We start from the raw sequence: 15,454 nt of genomic DNA on the forward strand, positions 1-15,454 counted from the left end.
CTCCATATTTGTTACTAAATTGACCTTGTGGTGAGATTGTCTTGTGAACTTCTGTTCCCAAGGTCAAGAATTCACTTTAAAGTTGGGCCGTAATGAAAAGTTAGTAAAGTGGTAAAGTACAGTTCTATCAGCAGATGAATACAGAAATGACCACAGTCCACAACATCTGCATGTTAATAAAATAATAACCTTACTGTATGACATTCATAACTACAGTTACAACTTACAAGTAATTTGACAAGATGAGGGTTCTGATATATAAATTAAGAGTGAGCAGTAGTTTTGCTTACCTATTTTAAGCGACGGCTCCTTCAGGCACTGAATACTGAATCGCTTTAGATAAGTAAAGCAGGTGATCCACGCTAGTGACCTCACTTCCCCTTTATCGGCTCATTTCTGAAAAAAAAAAAAAAAAGGTTCCTTCTCTCTCAAGAGCCAAATCTTTGATCCAGAAAGTCAGACAAGATGCTTTATACTTTTCGAGCCTAAACATATGAGGCCAGTTGACTGATGAGGCTGCTGTACTTCCCATAGAGGTGTGTGAGCAATGATAAAACGCAGCAGGTTTGCTTTGAGGATCAAGAGTGTGTGTAGACAAGGGAAACACCCACTGAGAGAGAGCAAACAGGAATGACATGTTACTTCACCAGTGATGAATGACAGCAGAATCCGCCACCAACACCAGGATACACACTAATCTTTAAAAGAGAAGTCTAAACGTTAAATAAACAAACCTTTATTATTTTATCACTGACTCTTGATGTCACTATTCTAGCTCCACAACAAAGCCTATCTTTCAAACACTTTAACTGCTGATCTGGCAGGTGAGCAGCTTTCTTCACACAAGCCATCTAGACAGGTTACCGGGTAAAACCGGAAGTGTGAGGTCAGATTGCCTGGAGTGCACCTGGTATCGCTTGTGTTTTGCGAAATTGACATTGACACGAGGCACCTAAAACAGGTGCTGCAGGTGTAACTGGTCGGCACTCATATGGCAACAGCTTCAGCTCAACCTACAGCACCTGCAAGAAATGTGACAGCCGCTACAGCAGTGTGTTCTCTGTTCTCATCAATTTACAGAATAATCTTAACTCAAGGTTTTCTAACGAGCAGTTGATGCAGTTCAAAGATTCAATTCAGCACAGTAGTGTGTGTGTGTGTGTGTGTGTGTGTGTGTGTGTGTGTGTGTGTGTGTGTGTGTGCAAATCAAATTTGCATCAGCTGCCATGTGAGTCCCATGTCAGTTTAAAAATCTCATCCGTCACACACACTATTGCATGTCTTAATAACACCCAATATAAAACATTGGATTGAAATGTTGCCTCTTATATCTATAAAATATCAATTTAAACACACTGTTATAATGTTTGTTTTTGACCGTAATAACAGGAAAAGTACAGGTGTGACTGATAGTGTTGTCATGACAGTAGGTTGGCATACACGGTCAACAGGGAGTGAGAAAGAAGTGTGAAAAATGCCTGCTTGATTTAAGTTACCATTATTTGCAGTGAGCCATTATTTAACATATTTAACAACAAACCGTAAAAATAAATTCCTTCTCTAAAAACACTTTGAAGCAGAGTGAAACAAATTATAGACAAGGTAAATGCTGCCATCTAGTGTTCTGTATCCGTGCAACTCCATTCTTACTGTACAGTTGGTTCACCTCAAACTTCTGATTTTATTAACTCGGTTTATATAAATAAAGTAGTAATAATGGACGATAATTGCCTGTAAATGAACAACAACAAACAACAGTTTTTTTCTGGTGACAAAGATGACAGGACTGTTTCAAAATGGTAGGAATAAAGTTTTATTTTTCATATGAAGGGGTGGTTTTGGATTTTTCTTCTTTTACAAGTAGTATGTTTTTGATAAAACTTGCAAAAAATCTTCTAGCATATTCCAAGAATGATGGACATGAAGAGAAGGGGATTTTATTGCTGAATGTTAAAATGAAGACACATTTTTATTTTTTCACCGAGTGGAAAAACGATTTGCTTGCTGCTTTTTCCATGCACCCAACTACCAGTACCACTAGGACATGCAGAGGGGTTCGAGGGGGAGGGTGAGAGGAGAGGGAGAGGGAGAGGGAGAGGGGGAGGAGGAATGGGGGGGGGGGGGGGGTCGGTAGGTAAAAAAGACGAAGGCAAACTGCTTGACAAACACAAACATGGAGGATGTGTGTGTGTGTGTGTGTGTGTGTTTGTGTGTGTGTCATTTGAGGGTTTGTGTCTGTGTGCGTGTGTGCTTCAATATGTATGACGAGTGTATGATGTGTGAAATGTTAGTGTGTATGTAAAGGGGGAGGAGGGCAGTGCAGGGTGAGGAGAAAGAGGGCGGGGGTGTTAACAATTCAACTAGCTCTAGAAGCACACTACCCTCACTTGCAGTTATTTCCACATTGCAAATCCCAGACTGATTACAGTGAATAGTAAGACAAAACTAGGCAGACCTTTGGGCAATGAACCCAAATAATGTTTTTATAAATTTCTAGCATGATTCCCCCTGAATCGGAGGGGTTCGTCAACATTTTTAAGATACTTTCTACATCTGTGATCCATGCATCTCCTGCGTGAAGAAAGAAAACAGAAAAACTCTACTTATTGGAAATTAACTCTAATAGGGACATATTGTATCTGACATTTATCCTCGGTGAGCTTGAAAGGGTCTCTAAACCCAATGTGTATCTGAAGTGGAAGAGTTTCTGATCTGTATCTGGAGATGGGGCCTAAATTCATCTGCTAGTTGCTTCTGAAGGTCGGTACGGGGGGTGAGAAAGACATGAAGGTGAGGGGCGATGTGGGGTGGAGGGGGCAGACAGAGACACACACGTAACAGATCATTCAGTCAATATGACCAAGCAAAAGAAGTTTCAATCAATAAAGGTATAGCAATGCAAATCAAGGATGCAGTAATCAGTATTATCATATACCACTGTTTGGCTGTGAGCTAAAGAAAAAAGTAGAATCAGACTCAGGAACTCGCTCTCTAGCAGTGTGAACCTGCACGCAGTGACCCGCAAGAACCAATCAGAGCAGTGCCGTCGCTACAGGGGTGAAAAAGGTGGAGGCCATTCCAGGGGCCCGCAGCTGGAGAGGCCCGTTAAGTTTCCAGTAGGATTTTATAAGTAAAGAAAGAAAAAAACTGGGGTGGGGGGTGAGGGCGGCAGAGCGATATCCTCCTCTCAGGGGGTCCAGCGTTTCTAGCTACGCCCCTGCAACATAGTGAACAGATGTGGTCTCTGCATTTTTTCATCATTGTGACCCACACACAGCGACACACAAGCCCACTTACACACATACACACAACCTTTTGAAGTAAGAAAAAAGAAAAAAAGCAACTGAATCTTCCTTCTTTTTCCAAGAGTTTTTACCCACGCTCCCTTAATCGTGGCCACGAGTGAACGCAACAAACCTGACGGACGGACAGGAAGGAGAGTGAGGGGACGTGGGTCTGGCCTGCGGACTGAACTGTGACTGAGAATGACGTGCGCTCTCTGCTTTGAGTCTTTTGGCTGTGATGCGATGGGGAAGTCCTGAGACACAGTGCGGCTCTAAGCTGCTGGCATAGGAAACGGGCGGGCTGGGCAGTCCACGGGAGGCCAGAGTCAGGCTGGATTACAACTGGATTGGTTAGGTTCGGTTTGGATCGGCAGCTCCCTGGCCAATGACTGCTCACGGAGGGAGGTTCTTACAGTGCAATGGAGCTTCTGGCAGCGTGAGGATTGGTGAGAGGAGCATGTCAGTCAAACAAGAGACCACACCCTGGAAGGTGAGAACCAAATGAGGCTTCATGAGGTGTACTACAGGCATGCACACACACACACACACACACACACACACGCACATACACACACACACACACACACACACACACACACACACACACACACACACACACATATACACACACACACACTGCAACCACCACCAATGTCATGGCAGCACCCTGAACACCTACACAGGAATCTGGAGTCACTTTCCCTCACCAGCTCCCTAACAATCTTGTTTTCACAGAAATAACAACAAACAACTGAGAGGCAGCAACGAGGACAGAAATGACTGATGTGATTCATCCAAAAATCAGCCCAGAAAAACTACCCTACACTTCCGGTTGCGTCAGTGACTAATGTCCCTGTGAAACGAGCGCATCGCGTGGATCATACTCATGTAAACAGACACCTTTTACACAGGAGGAATCAATATTGCATGATGACATAATCAGATCACAGTTCAAAAAGAAGAAGATCCCAAATCAGAGAGAAAACCAAAGCAAAAGGAAGGAAGAGGGTTGGTCTCTATAAAAACGAGGAGTCTTTATAAGAAAGGCTACAAAAACTCAATGGGACCTCCGACTTCAGCATACAGCAAAAGGCACCACAATATTATTCTATTTATCTAACTTGTGAAAAAATTGGCACGTAATTCTCTTATTTTTTCATCTCTCATAATGCTGTAAATCAAAAAACTTTACATATAAATATTTCCCCCCCATTATAAAAAAAGTCTTTGCTGTTAGCTAGTAGACAATTTTTGCTGAAATGAAAATAAATATTTCATTTGTTTAGAATATCTGTCTGTTATACAAAATAAAAATATTTCTCCTAGGTGCAGGTCTCTAGTCCACTGGTTGTGTGTAGGAGGAAGGGGAGTGTGTGAGGTGGAGGGGGTGGGTGGTGGCGGGGGGGGGGGGGTTAAGTCTTAAAGGGGCATGTTGTCAGCCTTGGAGCGCTGCGACTGGGAGCCGCGGCTCTGCCCGTTGCTGCGCGTCCCCGGCCGACTCAGCCCGCGGTGAGTCCGTGTGTCCGCACCGGATGACGAACGGTAACCCGGGACGGTTAAGGGCGGGTCCATGTTCATGTTCTGCATACTAAGGAAAGGCGTGCTCTCCCCGTGAGCATCCTCTTCCTCCTCCTCTTCCTCCTCCTCCTCTGACTGGCTGAAGCTCTGTGAGCTGTAGTCCCGTAGGCCCGCTGAACGCTGGGAGATGTGTCCGTTGAGGCGGTTGCGTCGCGGGCGGCGCCGGCTCCGGATGGGTTCCCGTGAAGAGGCGTACTCCTGCGTGGTCTCATAGGCCTCGTCGTCAGGGAGACGGTAGGGGCTGGACGGTAGACTTCCTGTGCTCTCCGTCAGGTAGGGTCGCCGTGGACGCCGTGGCTGCCTGTATAAACTTCCATCCTGAAACAAAAGACAGAGTGGAAGAAAAGATAGAAACTGTGACTCTGTGATCTGTGACTGAAAATAGTCCCCAACAAATGAGCTATTTACCTCTGTTTGAGTTGTATTAACTTAAAACTACAGTGCTAAGCTGTTTTGGGAGATGATTTAGTCTCTTTCCATTTTCGCTTCAGTTTTGTTTTTGATTTGGTATTTCTCAGGTTTATTGCTGAAAATACATCACCGATTACCAATGGCAGAAATTAAATCAACAGCATTGGAGAAAAAAGCGCAGGATTTTAGTTAAAAGCAGCAGACTTTGAGATGATCACTGCCAACAGCATCTTTCGGCCATCCAATCTGACCAGCCAGACTGCCCCAGGGAGGAGAGGGGAGAGGCTCCTGCTCCTGGCTAATGTCTAGACACAGGAAAATGAAATGGAGGAAATGTAACCTAGGCTGGCCAAACAACAGGAAGACAGACACTGTTCTGCAGAGACCTATCTTCACCACAAGATCCCTGATCACACTGTTGCACTCGACAGGTGGAACAGATTTCCAAATGGACAAAGCGCAGGACCTTGGTAAGTGAGGGGAGGAGGACTCAGTATTACATGCTTGGTGCTCAAAGCACCAAAAGTTGACAGACAGTGTTGAACTTTTAATATAAAGACACCGGCTGCATTATCATCACTGTCTTGTTGCTGCTGCTTCCATTCACACCAACGCAAATTCAAAGAATGCACTACGTGTTTATAAATATATGTATATAAATGATTGTTTGTACTATGCAAAGCATGAAGGAACTATGAACTTTCATTTTGTCATGCAACCCTGTGTTGTATAATGTCAAATAAATCACTTTGAACTTTCAGTAGGACTAAACAGACTTGGGGCACAGCCAGTGTGCGGAGGTCAAAACATTGAGAGATGAACTTGCACATTGCTGGTTTTGATCTTTTCATGGGATATGGCATACGGCAGTCAGGTATATGTATGTATGTATGTTTTTCCTACGTACATCTGGGCATCGTAGCAGCGGCTGATCATCATCTCTGTGATAGGCGGCAGCGGCGGGGGGCAGGGAAAGGGCGTGGCTTGTGTTGGGCGAGGTGATCTGGAAGGTGGGCACCTGGGGCGGCAACGGGGGGTAGTGGAACTCCACCGGAGACAGGCGCGCTGGTGTGGTCAGCGCCGACACATACCTGGACAGGAAAGACGACAGCAGATTATTGCATCACACTTTGAACACATACATGCAAATGTGCTGGCCTGAGAAAGACCACAAAAACTAGCACGCTTTTAGTGTATTAGATGATTATGTCTGGTTAACACAAACAAGCTCAGGAAACTCATGAACTCAGTATATTCAAGTTTTGCTTTCTGTTACAACAATTTTCCATTTGGTATGCATTTTAATTTGGCAATAAAGGATAGGTCACCTATCTACTTCAGCTGTTTTGGAAAATGCTGCAAAGCTGTTTTGCTGTGAAGCTTCAGAAATGTTTTGTGGACTACGAAACTTCACCTGACTTTCCATCAGCATGAGGGTGAGAAGATAATGACTACATTTTTATTTTTGGGTGAAACTTACGCCTTAAGGTACAGTAGTTTGACACTGACCTCACAGTACACCTCACCAGAATTTTTGATAAGGTCATGAAATGAACCGGTGCAGTACATCAGTGGGGGGTTGGATGCACTTGTCTGATGCAGATATACTTTGTGACTTGGACTGACAGCAGTAGCAAGTCATTGTGCCAGTGAGTCCCATCCATCTGTTTTCTAAAGCCTTTGTCCTCTATAGGGCTGGGGGGCTGGAGCCTTCCCAGCATGCACTGGGAAACAGCAGGGGTACACCCCGGACAGGTCACCAGTCAATCACAGGGCTAACACAGACAGACAACCACATTCACACCTGCAGGCAGTTTAGTGTTTGCAGTCCATCTGACCTGCAAGTCTTTGGACTGTGGGAGGAAACTCCACACAGAGACGCTGCAGCCAGCTGGCTGAGGCTCGCACGCAGCACCTTTCTGCCATGAAACGACAGTGTTAACTGCTGAGCCACCTCGCCACCCACTCAGTCAGTCCCAGGAATATAAAAAACATTGCTGAACATGTGCCAGCACATGCTGCACCTCACAGAGTTTAACTTAGTTGTTAATGCACAGCAGAGATCTCAAATTCTGCAACACTAAGTGAGTCAGTTTAACACTAAAATGATTTGTGAATTACATGTTTCTTACAATAAAATCTACTGAAAATCTAAACTATTTAAAAATGATATAGGAAGCACAATATGGAACACACAGCAGATCACCACAGACTTTATTATGTACAGACGTCTCGCTTTCTAAATAAAATGGTCTAAAATCGTTCCTCCTAACTTACCACACTTTTCTTTTCACATTATTTCATTTGAAAAACATTGACGCAATATCATGTTAAATATCAAAAATCTATACTGTTGTAGTCCACACATGTAATACAAATATAGCTAAATACAGTAATGTCAGGTCAGTTCATTAGTCAGAGGGCATTCTGGGACATGCAGGAAACCACTAACTGGCAAACAGAGGAGTCAGGTTAAGTCAAAGTAGGAACACCACAGTTATTCAAAACAGTCAAAAAGAAATGAGCCTTTAATGAGCATCCTTCACAGAATAATCCTAACCCTAATCACACAACAGAAAGTGATTTCTTCTTTTACAAACAAAATCCAAAACACCAACAAAGATTAGTGAGTGTTCTTTTTCAACAAAGAATTCACCAACGATGTTGATGAAATATCTAATTAACTAGGAACTCAGTTGGGTCCCAGGATAACACTGACTTCACATTACATGACAGCATCTGGGTGATGTAGTCCTGGACACACTGAAAAATGTACAACAATTTACTGCCACTTGGGGTCGCCAAAGAGTAAAGAGGCTGGTGTGAAGAACCCCAAAACAAAGCAAAAGTGTTGCAGTGGCATGAACAGAGACAGAGTTAACATCTATCACTACCACCATCACACACACATGCATGCACACACACACACACACACACACACACACACACATATTCACACCTGTCCTACCTGTCACTGTGAGGCGAGTCTCTTAGAGAGTCGTAGGAATCCCCGTATTGCATCCCTGGTCCTGACACGTCCGTACAGCCCCAGTGGGCAGCCCTCCTTGCCATGCATGCCGGGCTGCTGCATTTACTGGTTCCCACCGAGCTGGACAGCCCACCTGACTGGCAGTCTGAGTTCATACTCTCTGTTCGCTCCATGCTCCATGTCTGCTCCTCGTGTCTGCAGGTGTGGGTGTTAGCAGAACAAGTTTAAAAGGTTACAGCAGTGCTGACGAGGCAGGACGATACAGAGGAGGAAGGAATAGTGGGTAAAGAGTCTACACTGCAAAATGTTCACATGCATTGTCTGTTAAAGCACCTTCAAGTGATTATTTTGATAAAAACACTGAATCAAGTCACTTTCTTTAACATGGCAGAGACTGCCAACAATACACACACATTGTTCTCTTGAGTTGTGAATGTTTTGGCAATAAAAAGCTATTAAGTTGATACAGTATACCAAAGCTCACTGCAATAAGTCTATAGAGTCGATATTCAAGCCTCCAGAGGTAAACCTTTCATAATTCTGCTTTAATGGTGTTACACGTATTTCATATAATGACTGACAACTCTGCCACTGATGTAACTTTTTCTCCTCTCGATTCAGTTGATATTATCATTATACTTGTAGAATAAAGTGCTACAGTACATCACAAAAAGTCTTCTAAACAAGTTGAACTACACTGACAACAAGTACATCACCTGACTGGAAGGTTTTCAAAATTTGTGTTCAAGGTTTGGTGAATTGTCCAGGTTTTGAGATAGCTGTCTCTGAGATATCTGCTGCCACGCTTATAAAATGGATTGGGATGGCAGCAGATATGGTTTGTTTTGTTGGCACAAAAGCATTAAAAAAATGTCATGAAAGAAATTAAACAGGAATATTTATTTTCAGAATCACAATTACATCTCAATGTTCCTGTTAATCGGGATAACCCACAGACCTCATTGGAGATACTTTCAACCAAAGAAATAGTGCCTAAGACAAATGTTAACAACTGAAACTCATCTTATATAGACTGGATCACAATGTTTGTTTACATTACAAGATGCTATTTCAAAGCGTGTACATCTAATTCATCCAAAATGCATGTTTGATGCCGTCATAGCTTTTTTTATAACAAAATGTTCGCTAACGTTACTTTGGAGGCTTAATTTACCTGTTGGGTACGCAACACAGTACATTAAATAAACACAACAGAAATGTCAGATAGCTCGACCCACCGTGTTTTACTATATATCTTTATCAGTGCAAATCTATGGCCAGTTTCTACCTGGAAAATATCTATTGTTGTTATCACAATGCCATGGTGATTCAGTCTGCAAAGAAATATCAGCTTATGTACACATACCCATCTGCATGTGTGTGTGTGTGTGTGTGTGTGTGTGTGTGTGTGTGTGGCCAGTTTACCTGGAAGCATGTGAGGCAGTGGTAGAGTGGTGGGAGCGGGTAGACATTCGACTGCCTGCATAGTTCCCAGCACCCTCAGCTCCGTGGCTGATCACACACTCTGTCGTTGGGACGCTCTTGGAGATGTACTGCAATACACACATACATATAAACATAACACATTTTAAAAGGTGCAATATGCAAAAATGTTACTTTAAAACATCCAAAAATTAAAATTATCAACAGATTGTAAAGAAATAACAGTGTTGACGTTATGTCAAAGACATGTAGGTATTGTGTTTTAGAGATATCTACTGAAGTTAGCATGCTAATCAGCTAGCCCTGGATCTGAAAACTTGTGTTTCTGAAAACAAGTCCTGTGCTAGCATTGTAAGCAACAATTCTTCGGCTAGCTGCATGGCTAACTGAGCTAACAAGCTAACAGTCGCTATAGTCATGAACAGAATACAGTTAGCAACAGTTAGCTACGGTGGTGATAGGCTGCTATTTGTTTGGAGTTCAACAGGTGGCCTATGCTTACAGATGGCACCTTTAATAGTTTTACTGTGCATTTATTTAACAAACATATACAGTAAATACAGATACATTCAAATTAATAAATATAAAGTCATGTCAAATGATGAGATGATTCCTGTGGACAGATCTGTTGTAACACAGATGATCACTTCTCTCTCCTCACTGTTTTTATTGTTGCTATAATGCTGACTCATTACATCTCCAGGAGAATTGTAGGTGTTTTCTGCCCTCTCTTTAACATCTGTCAGCTATGTGCCACCATGTTTCCTCATGTTGTCAGAGGATTGGAGTTTTATTTACACAGTGACTCTTCTGAAGGCAGACCTGCTCTGAAGACTAAAAGAAGCTTCTTGGTAGAGTTCAATCTCAGAGCCAAAGCTAAATAGATTTTATCAGTAACCCCACATGAAGCTCTATGGGGGCTTCTAGTTTGTTCAGGTGACGCTGACATCCTGTTCTTGCGTCTTCCACTTCTGTCCCTACTTTAGAATTAATGAACATCTGAGAATTTTTGAACATTTTGACACCAAAACCCTATTTATAGGGAGTTATATTTAATTTAAACCACTGATATTTCTGGTTGTATTGGACAAAAAGTTAGGAGACTACAGAATGTGACTTCTCTGCCTCTGTCTGGTGGCTAACAGACATATTGTACTGTTGTTATTGTTCGCTACCAGAAGCTACAACAAAATCACTGATGCCAAAAATGTTTCTGGTCCAGTTTGGCAACCGCATCTACTCTGGCAGCAACTTTATGCTTAACTAACAGAAAAAAGCCAAATACTAAGAAACCTATGCTTCTTGCCATGAAATGACTATTTTTTTTGCTGTGATGTTCAGTCTGGCCAGTAAACGTTGTTGCATTAAAAAAAAACTCTGTTTACTTATTAATTTCTTCCTCTGAGACAATCAAGTCTGTCTGAAGTGACCTGTTTCCTTACTGCATGGAGCGCAGGGTTGTCAGGAGGTGACTTTACTTCCAGTCTGTCAGTTAAATCTGACCTCAGGATCACCTGCACTTGCCTCTGCAATGCGTTTCTACTGTTTGGACTCACGTCAACCATGGGGATCTCCTCGGGACCAGGTCCAGGGTGGTTGGGTCCGTTGGCCATCATGCGGTTTGGTTGCTCCACACACTGGTTCTGGTTCTGGTGTAGGTGACTGTGCATCTTCTTCCTCTGCTTCCTAGAAGGGGTGATGAAGGAACAATAAGGGATCTGAACTGAAGACAGTGATAATTTCTCGTGAGAAATCCTTTTAGAAATCTTTCTTCTCAACTTTCATTACTTCACTCATCACATCACTGGTTTATGTTCATGGCAATATTGTCAAAGCACTGCAGCACTCTATCTAGCCAGTGAGGTAATGTAGCTAGGTACATTTACTCAAGTGCTGTACTGTATTATTTTGAGGTACTTGTAATTTACTTGAGTATTTCCATTTTCGGCTATTTTATACTTCCACTTCACTACATTTTGGAGGTAAATATTGTACTTTAGTTACTAGTTACTTTGCAGATTACATGCTCCATCAGAGCAACATTACCACATTTTTAAATTAATTTAGTTTGTCATCAACCAGTTAAAAAAAACACTGATTCAGAACAATGCTGAATGTCAGATCTGATAATCAGTCGACCAATAGTATACAGTATTTACATACATATAAATATATGTATAATTTAATTTTAGTTGTAGTTTTGATGCTTAAGCACATTTAATATCAGATACTTTAAGACTTTTACTCACGTATTATTTGTATGGATGACTTTCACTTTTACCAAAGTAATACTGTAACACATTATCTTCCCTTTTACTCAAGGGTACTTTCCGGGTACTTTTTACAACACTGTTAAGTATATTTACTCAAGTACTGCACAATTTTGAGGTGCAGTGGTACATGTACTTTATTAGTTTTTTCATTTAATGGTACTTTACTTTTTAGGGTTTCTAAAACTTTTGTTGGGAGACTCTCAATGGACCTTGAGGACTTGCAAGGGGTTGCATGAGCTTATCTGCTAGTGTGTGCACTATGATTACCATGATGATTTAATAGTCCGCCCTGGCTGTGGGTTTGACAATGTTATAAAATATTAAAACATTTTAATAGGAACTGATTATTGAAAATTATGTTTTTTGTCTTTTCATTAGTCGTAGCGGCCCGTTGAGTGTCTCTGACCATTGACTAGTTGGGGCTTCTTGTCACGTTTCAGATTTCTACAAGTTGTAAGTAGTTCTACCAAAGAGACATTTTCTTTCTAAATTTCTCAGTTGTTCACTGTTTCAATGATACATTTGTGTTTCAGAACTTTGTTCTTTCTGTTGTCCTCCCCGAGTAATCATTTCACGACCCCACAGATTTGTTCTGTCCATTTGAAGGGGCCTGACCTCTAGGTTTGGAACCACTGGACTAAACTTTATATTAAGTAGTTAAAACTAGCTCCACCTCGAGCAGCTACAACAGTAAAATGCAGCTTACACATGCATCAGTAACCATCTTTTAATGTCATATATAATACTATTCAGTGACAAGGGACATTTGCTGCAAACATGTTCTTTTACTTTTGATAATAATACTTCTGTACTTTAAAATAAGTCACATTTTTTAAAGAAACTTTCATTGTAATGGAGTATTTTTAGACTGGTATTCTTGACAGGTAACCATTATTCTACAGCACGAGAAGAAGCAGCTCAATACTCATTCTTCTTACAGCAGGTTAATTTAAAGGTTTGGAGCATTTCATGAATGAGGAGTCATTAATGTTCCCTTCAAAGACACATACTTGGTTTTGCAGTAGGCCACCACACAAACGATGCCAACCACCAGCAACGCCACACAGATGCCTGTGATCGTCAGCACCCGCCTTTGGTAAAGCTTCTCGGCCTCTGTGGATGGAAACACACACACATACAAACACGCACATGTTCACATGCACACACACATCCATGCATTGCAGACAAACAATCCCAAAACATACAGAAATATGCACACACACACAGAGAGACACACACACGTACAGCATGAGCGCTACTCCATTGATGCTAACTACAGAAACAGTTTTCTTACTATCATCTGCTGCCATCCTATCCCCTGTGCTGTCTATTAAACAACTCCTACTCTATTATGTCTCATGACTTTTAACTGTACTACAGTCACACAGTGCTATGACAACACAGGAGTAATTCTACAAGCTCAAAAATATTCTGATGAAAAGCAAACATCCTGACACAGACTTCCTGCTGTCCCTATACAAGTGTATTTACAATGGCCATGGGGATGTAATGCTACAGATGGCACTGGAGGGGGTCTGAGCACATGCCTGTATGGATGAGATCATTAAAAGGAAAAACTAAATAAAGCAGTTTTTGTTCAAAGTGTTAACACCACATTGGCCCGAGAGTTTAGAAGTTTGATATTCACAAGGCTCACCGTAACTACAACTGTCCCAAAAGTTTCAGAAATGTGCAAAAAAAAAATTTCATTTCATTTTGGCATCAATTAGAAAAGAATATTTATGCTTTAATTAACCTGTATGTTATTTGTTATGTCAGGCACAGATACTGGCGGGTGGCTTTTGGCTTTTTATCCAGAAGAATTTAACTGGTTTCCTCCTGCTGTGTTTCATTTTTTTGTCAAAGTTAACATCATCAAAAGGTTTTTTTATTACCTTCCTAACTGCCCTCCCTGGTTGAAAGCTTCAAGCCTGTTGTACCGACTACAATCAGCATCATTGATACCTGGAACCACACCCAACAGTGATGTCACAATGTCCTGGAGTACATGACTGCAGGAAGATGACAGGTTCAACCACTGGAGGTCAACAGAAAGATATCTAAACATTTATAAGTTTATAAGTAATCTAAATCTTATCCCTTTTTAAATCAAAGTTCTTTTAATTTCCTGTCCTTGACCTTGACCTGCAGTTTACTTGGCTTAACAAACAGGTGAAAATAGTAATTCATGGTGTTAGTTGTTTTGTTAATATTGGAGGGAAGTTGTCATAAAATTTATTACAATAACTTTGTTTGGTTGAGAGTTCTCCATTTATATTATTTCATATTGTCTAGGTCTGTTTTGGTTTCAGATAACCTACTGTTACTATCAGTCACCTACATTCGGAAACAAATATAATTGACCATAAATGACTATTAACAATGAAGCTTTTGAATTGTTTGTTGGTTTGTCAGCATGATTACACAAAAACTACAGAATGTATTGCCATAAAACTTGGAAGGAGAATAGACCCCGTTTACTTTTGGTGTGGATTCTGATGAAGGGACATATCCAAGATTTTTTTTCTCTCTTTCTTCAACATTATGAGATAAAATTGACATTTTCGTTAATTTCTTAGGGAATAATACATGGATCTTGATGAACAAAACATATTCAGGTGGCTGGTATCTATGAGGGAAAACAATTTGATGCAGATCCAAATAAAAATGAGGATCTAGCTGATTAAAATATGTTTTATTTGATATTGGATTAGGCTTGATTGAATTAAAGCGGAGGTATGTACTCTACTGATTGCCATATAGTTGTTAATGCATCCAACAATAGAGGAGTTGGAAAGGTTTTGAGTTATTAAAAGAAATAGTTTCAAGTACCCAAAATTGCCATTTTAGTATTTGCTATTTTTACTCGACAAAGATTTTGTTGGTGACTGGGTCGATTTGGTTGCAGCACTTTTATGTCATAGTGAGAACTTGCCTCGAGACAGATTTGGATCACATTACACTGCACTACATTCAGCTCATTAAGTTCTAACAGGTTTGTGGAGATGCTGTGTGAATACTACGCCATCTTAGTGTATCTAGGTTAATTCAGACTTCTGGGCCCGCTGTGGTGTAACACTCTGTGTCAGAACGGCAAGCGCGACGACACAATGACAGAGGGAGCAACAAACAGAACAGAACATGAGGGGAAGAGGGAGGGAATAAAAAGAGAAAAGGAAAATTGGAGAGGAAGGAGGAGCAGGAGGAAACACGTAGACGGAGGGAGGGGAGAGAGGGGGGGCTGAGAGGGGAGCAGGAGAAAGGCCCAGGGAGAAACTAGTCCCCCTGAAACCAAAGACTGGTCTGACTTTGTCCCTGCATCAACTAAAAATGGATTATAGATGCCCTTGGATTGTTAGTTATAGCCGGATTAAAGTCCCTAAAGATCAATCATCGTTTTTCCAATGTCATGAACCTTCTCTTGCATAAATATTTGTTGGTTTTAATGCTTCTGATACTTCTGAAGGTGTCCACTT

The 15,454-nt window shown here is 41.4% G+C and overlaps 1 protein-coding gene across 1 annotated transcript in view; it reads right to left on the minus strand.

Annotated features, from left to right (window-relative positions):
- Positions 1-1,806: 1,806 nt before the first annotated feature.
- Positions 1,807-15,454, minus strand: part of nrg2b (neuregulin 2b) — a 60,747-nt gene continuing 47,099 nt past the window's right edge. The window contains exons 6-11 of the mRNA XM_073486771.1: positions 12,989-13,091; positions 11,262-11,391; positions 9,688-9,815; positions 8,242-8,457; positions 6,181-6,364; positions 1,807-5,180 (exon numbers count right to left, since the gene is read on the minus strand). Of these exons, the coding sequence (XP_073342872.1) occupies positions 4,704-5,180; positions 6,181-6,364; positions 8,242-8,457; positions 9,688-9,815; positions 11,262-11,391; positions 12,989-13,091 (1,238 nt within the window). The 3' untranslated portion in view covers positions 1,807-4,703. The remainder of the gene's footprint in view (positions 5,181-6,180; positions 6,365-8,241; positions 8,458-9,687; positions 9,816-11,261; positions 11,392-12,988; positions 13,092-15,454) is intronic.

Source organism: Pagrus major, chromosome 18, assembly GCF_040436345.1.
Source record: "Pagrus major chromosome 18, Pma_NU_1.0".
In the NCBI taxonomy this organism is placed as follows: domain Eukaryota; kingdom Metazoa; phylum Chordata; class Actinopteri; order Spariformes; family Sparidae; genus Pagrus; species Pagrus major.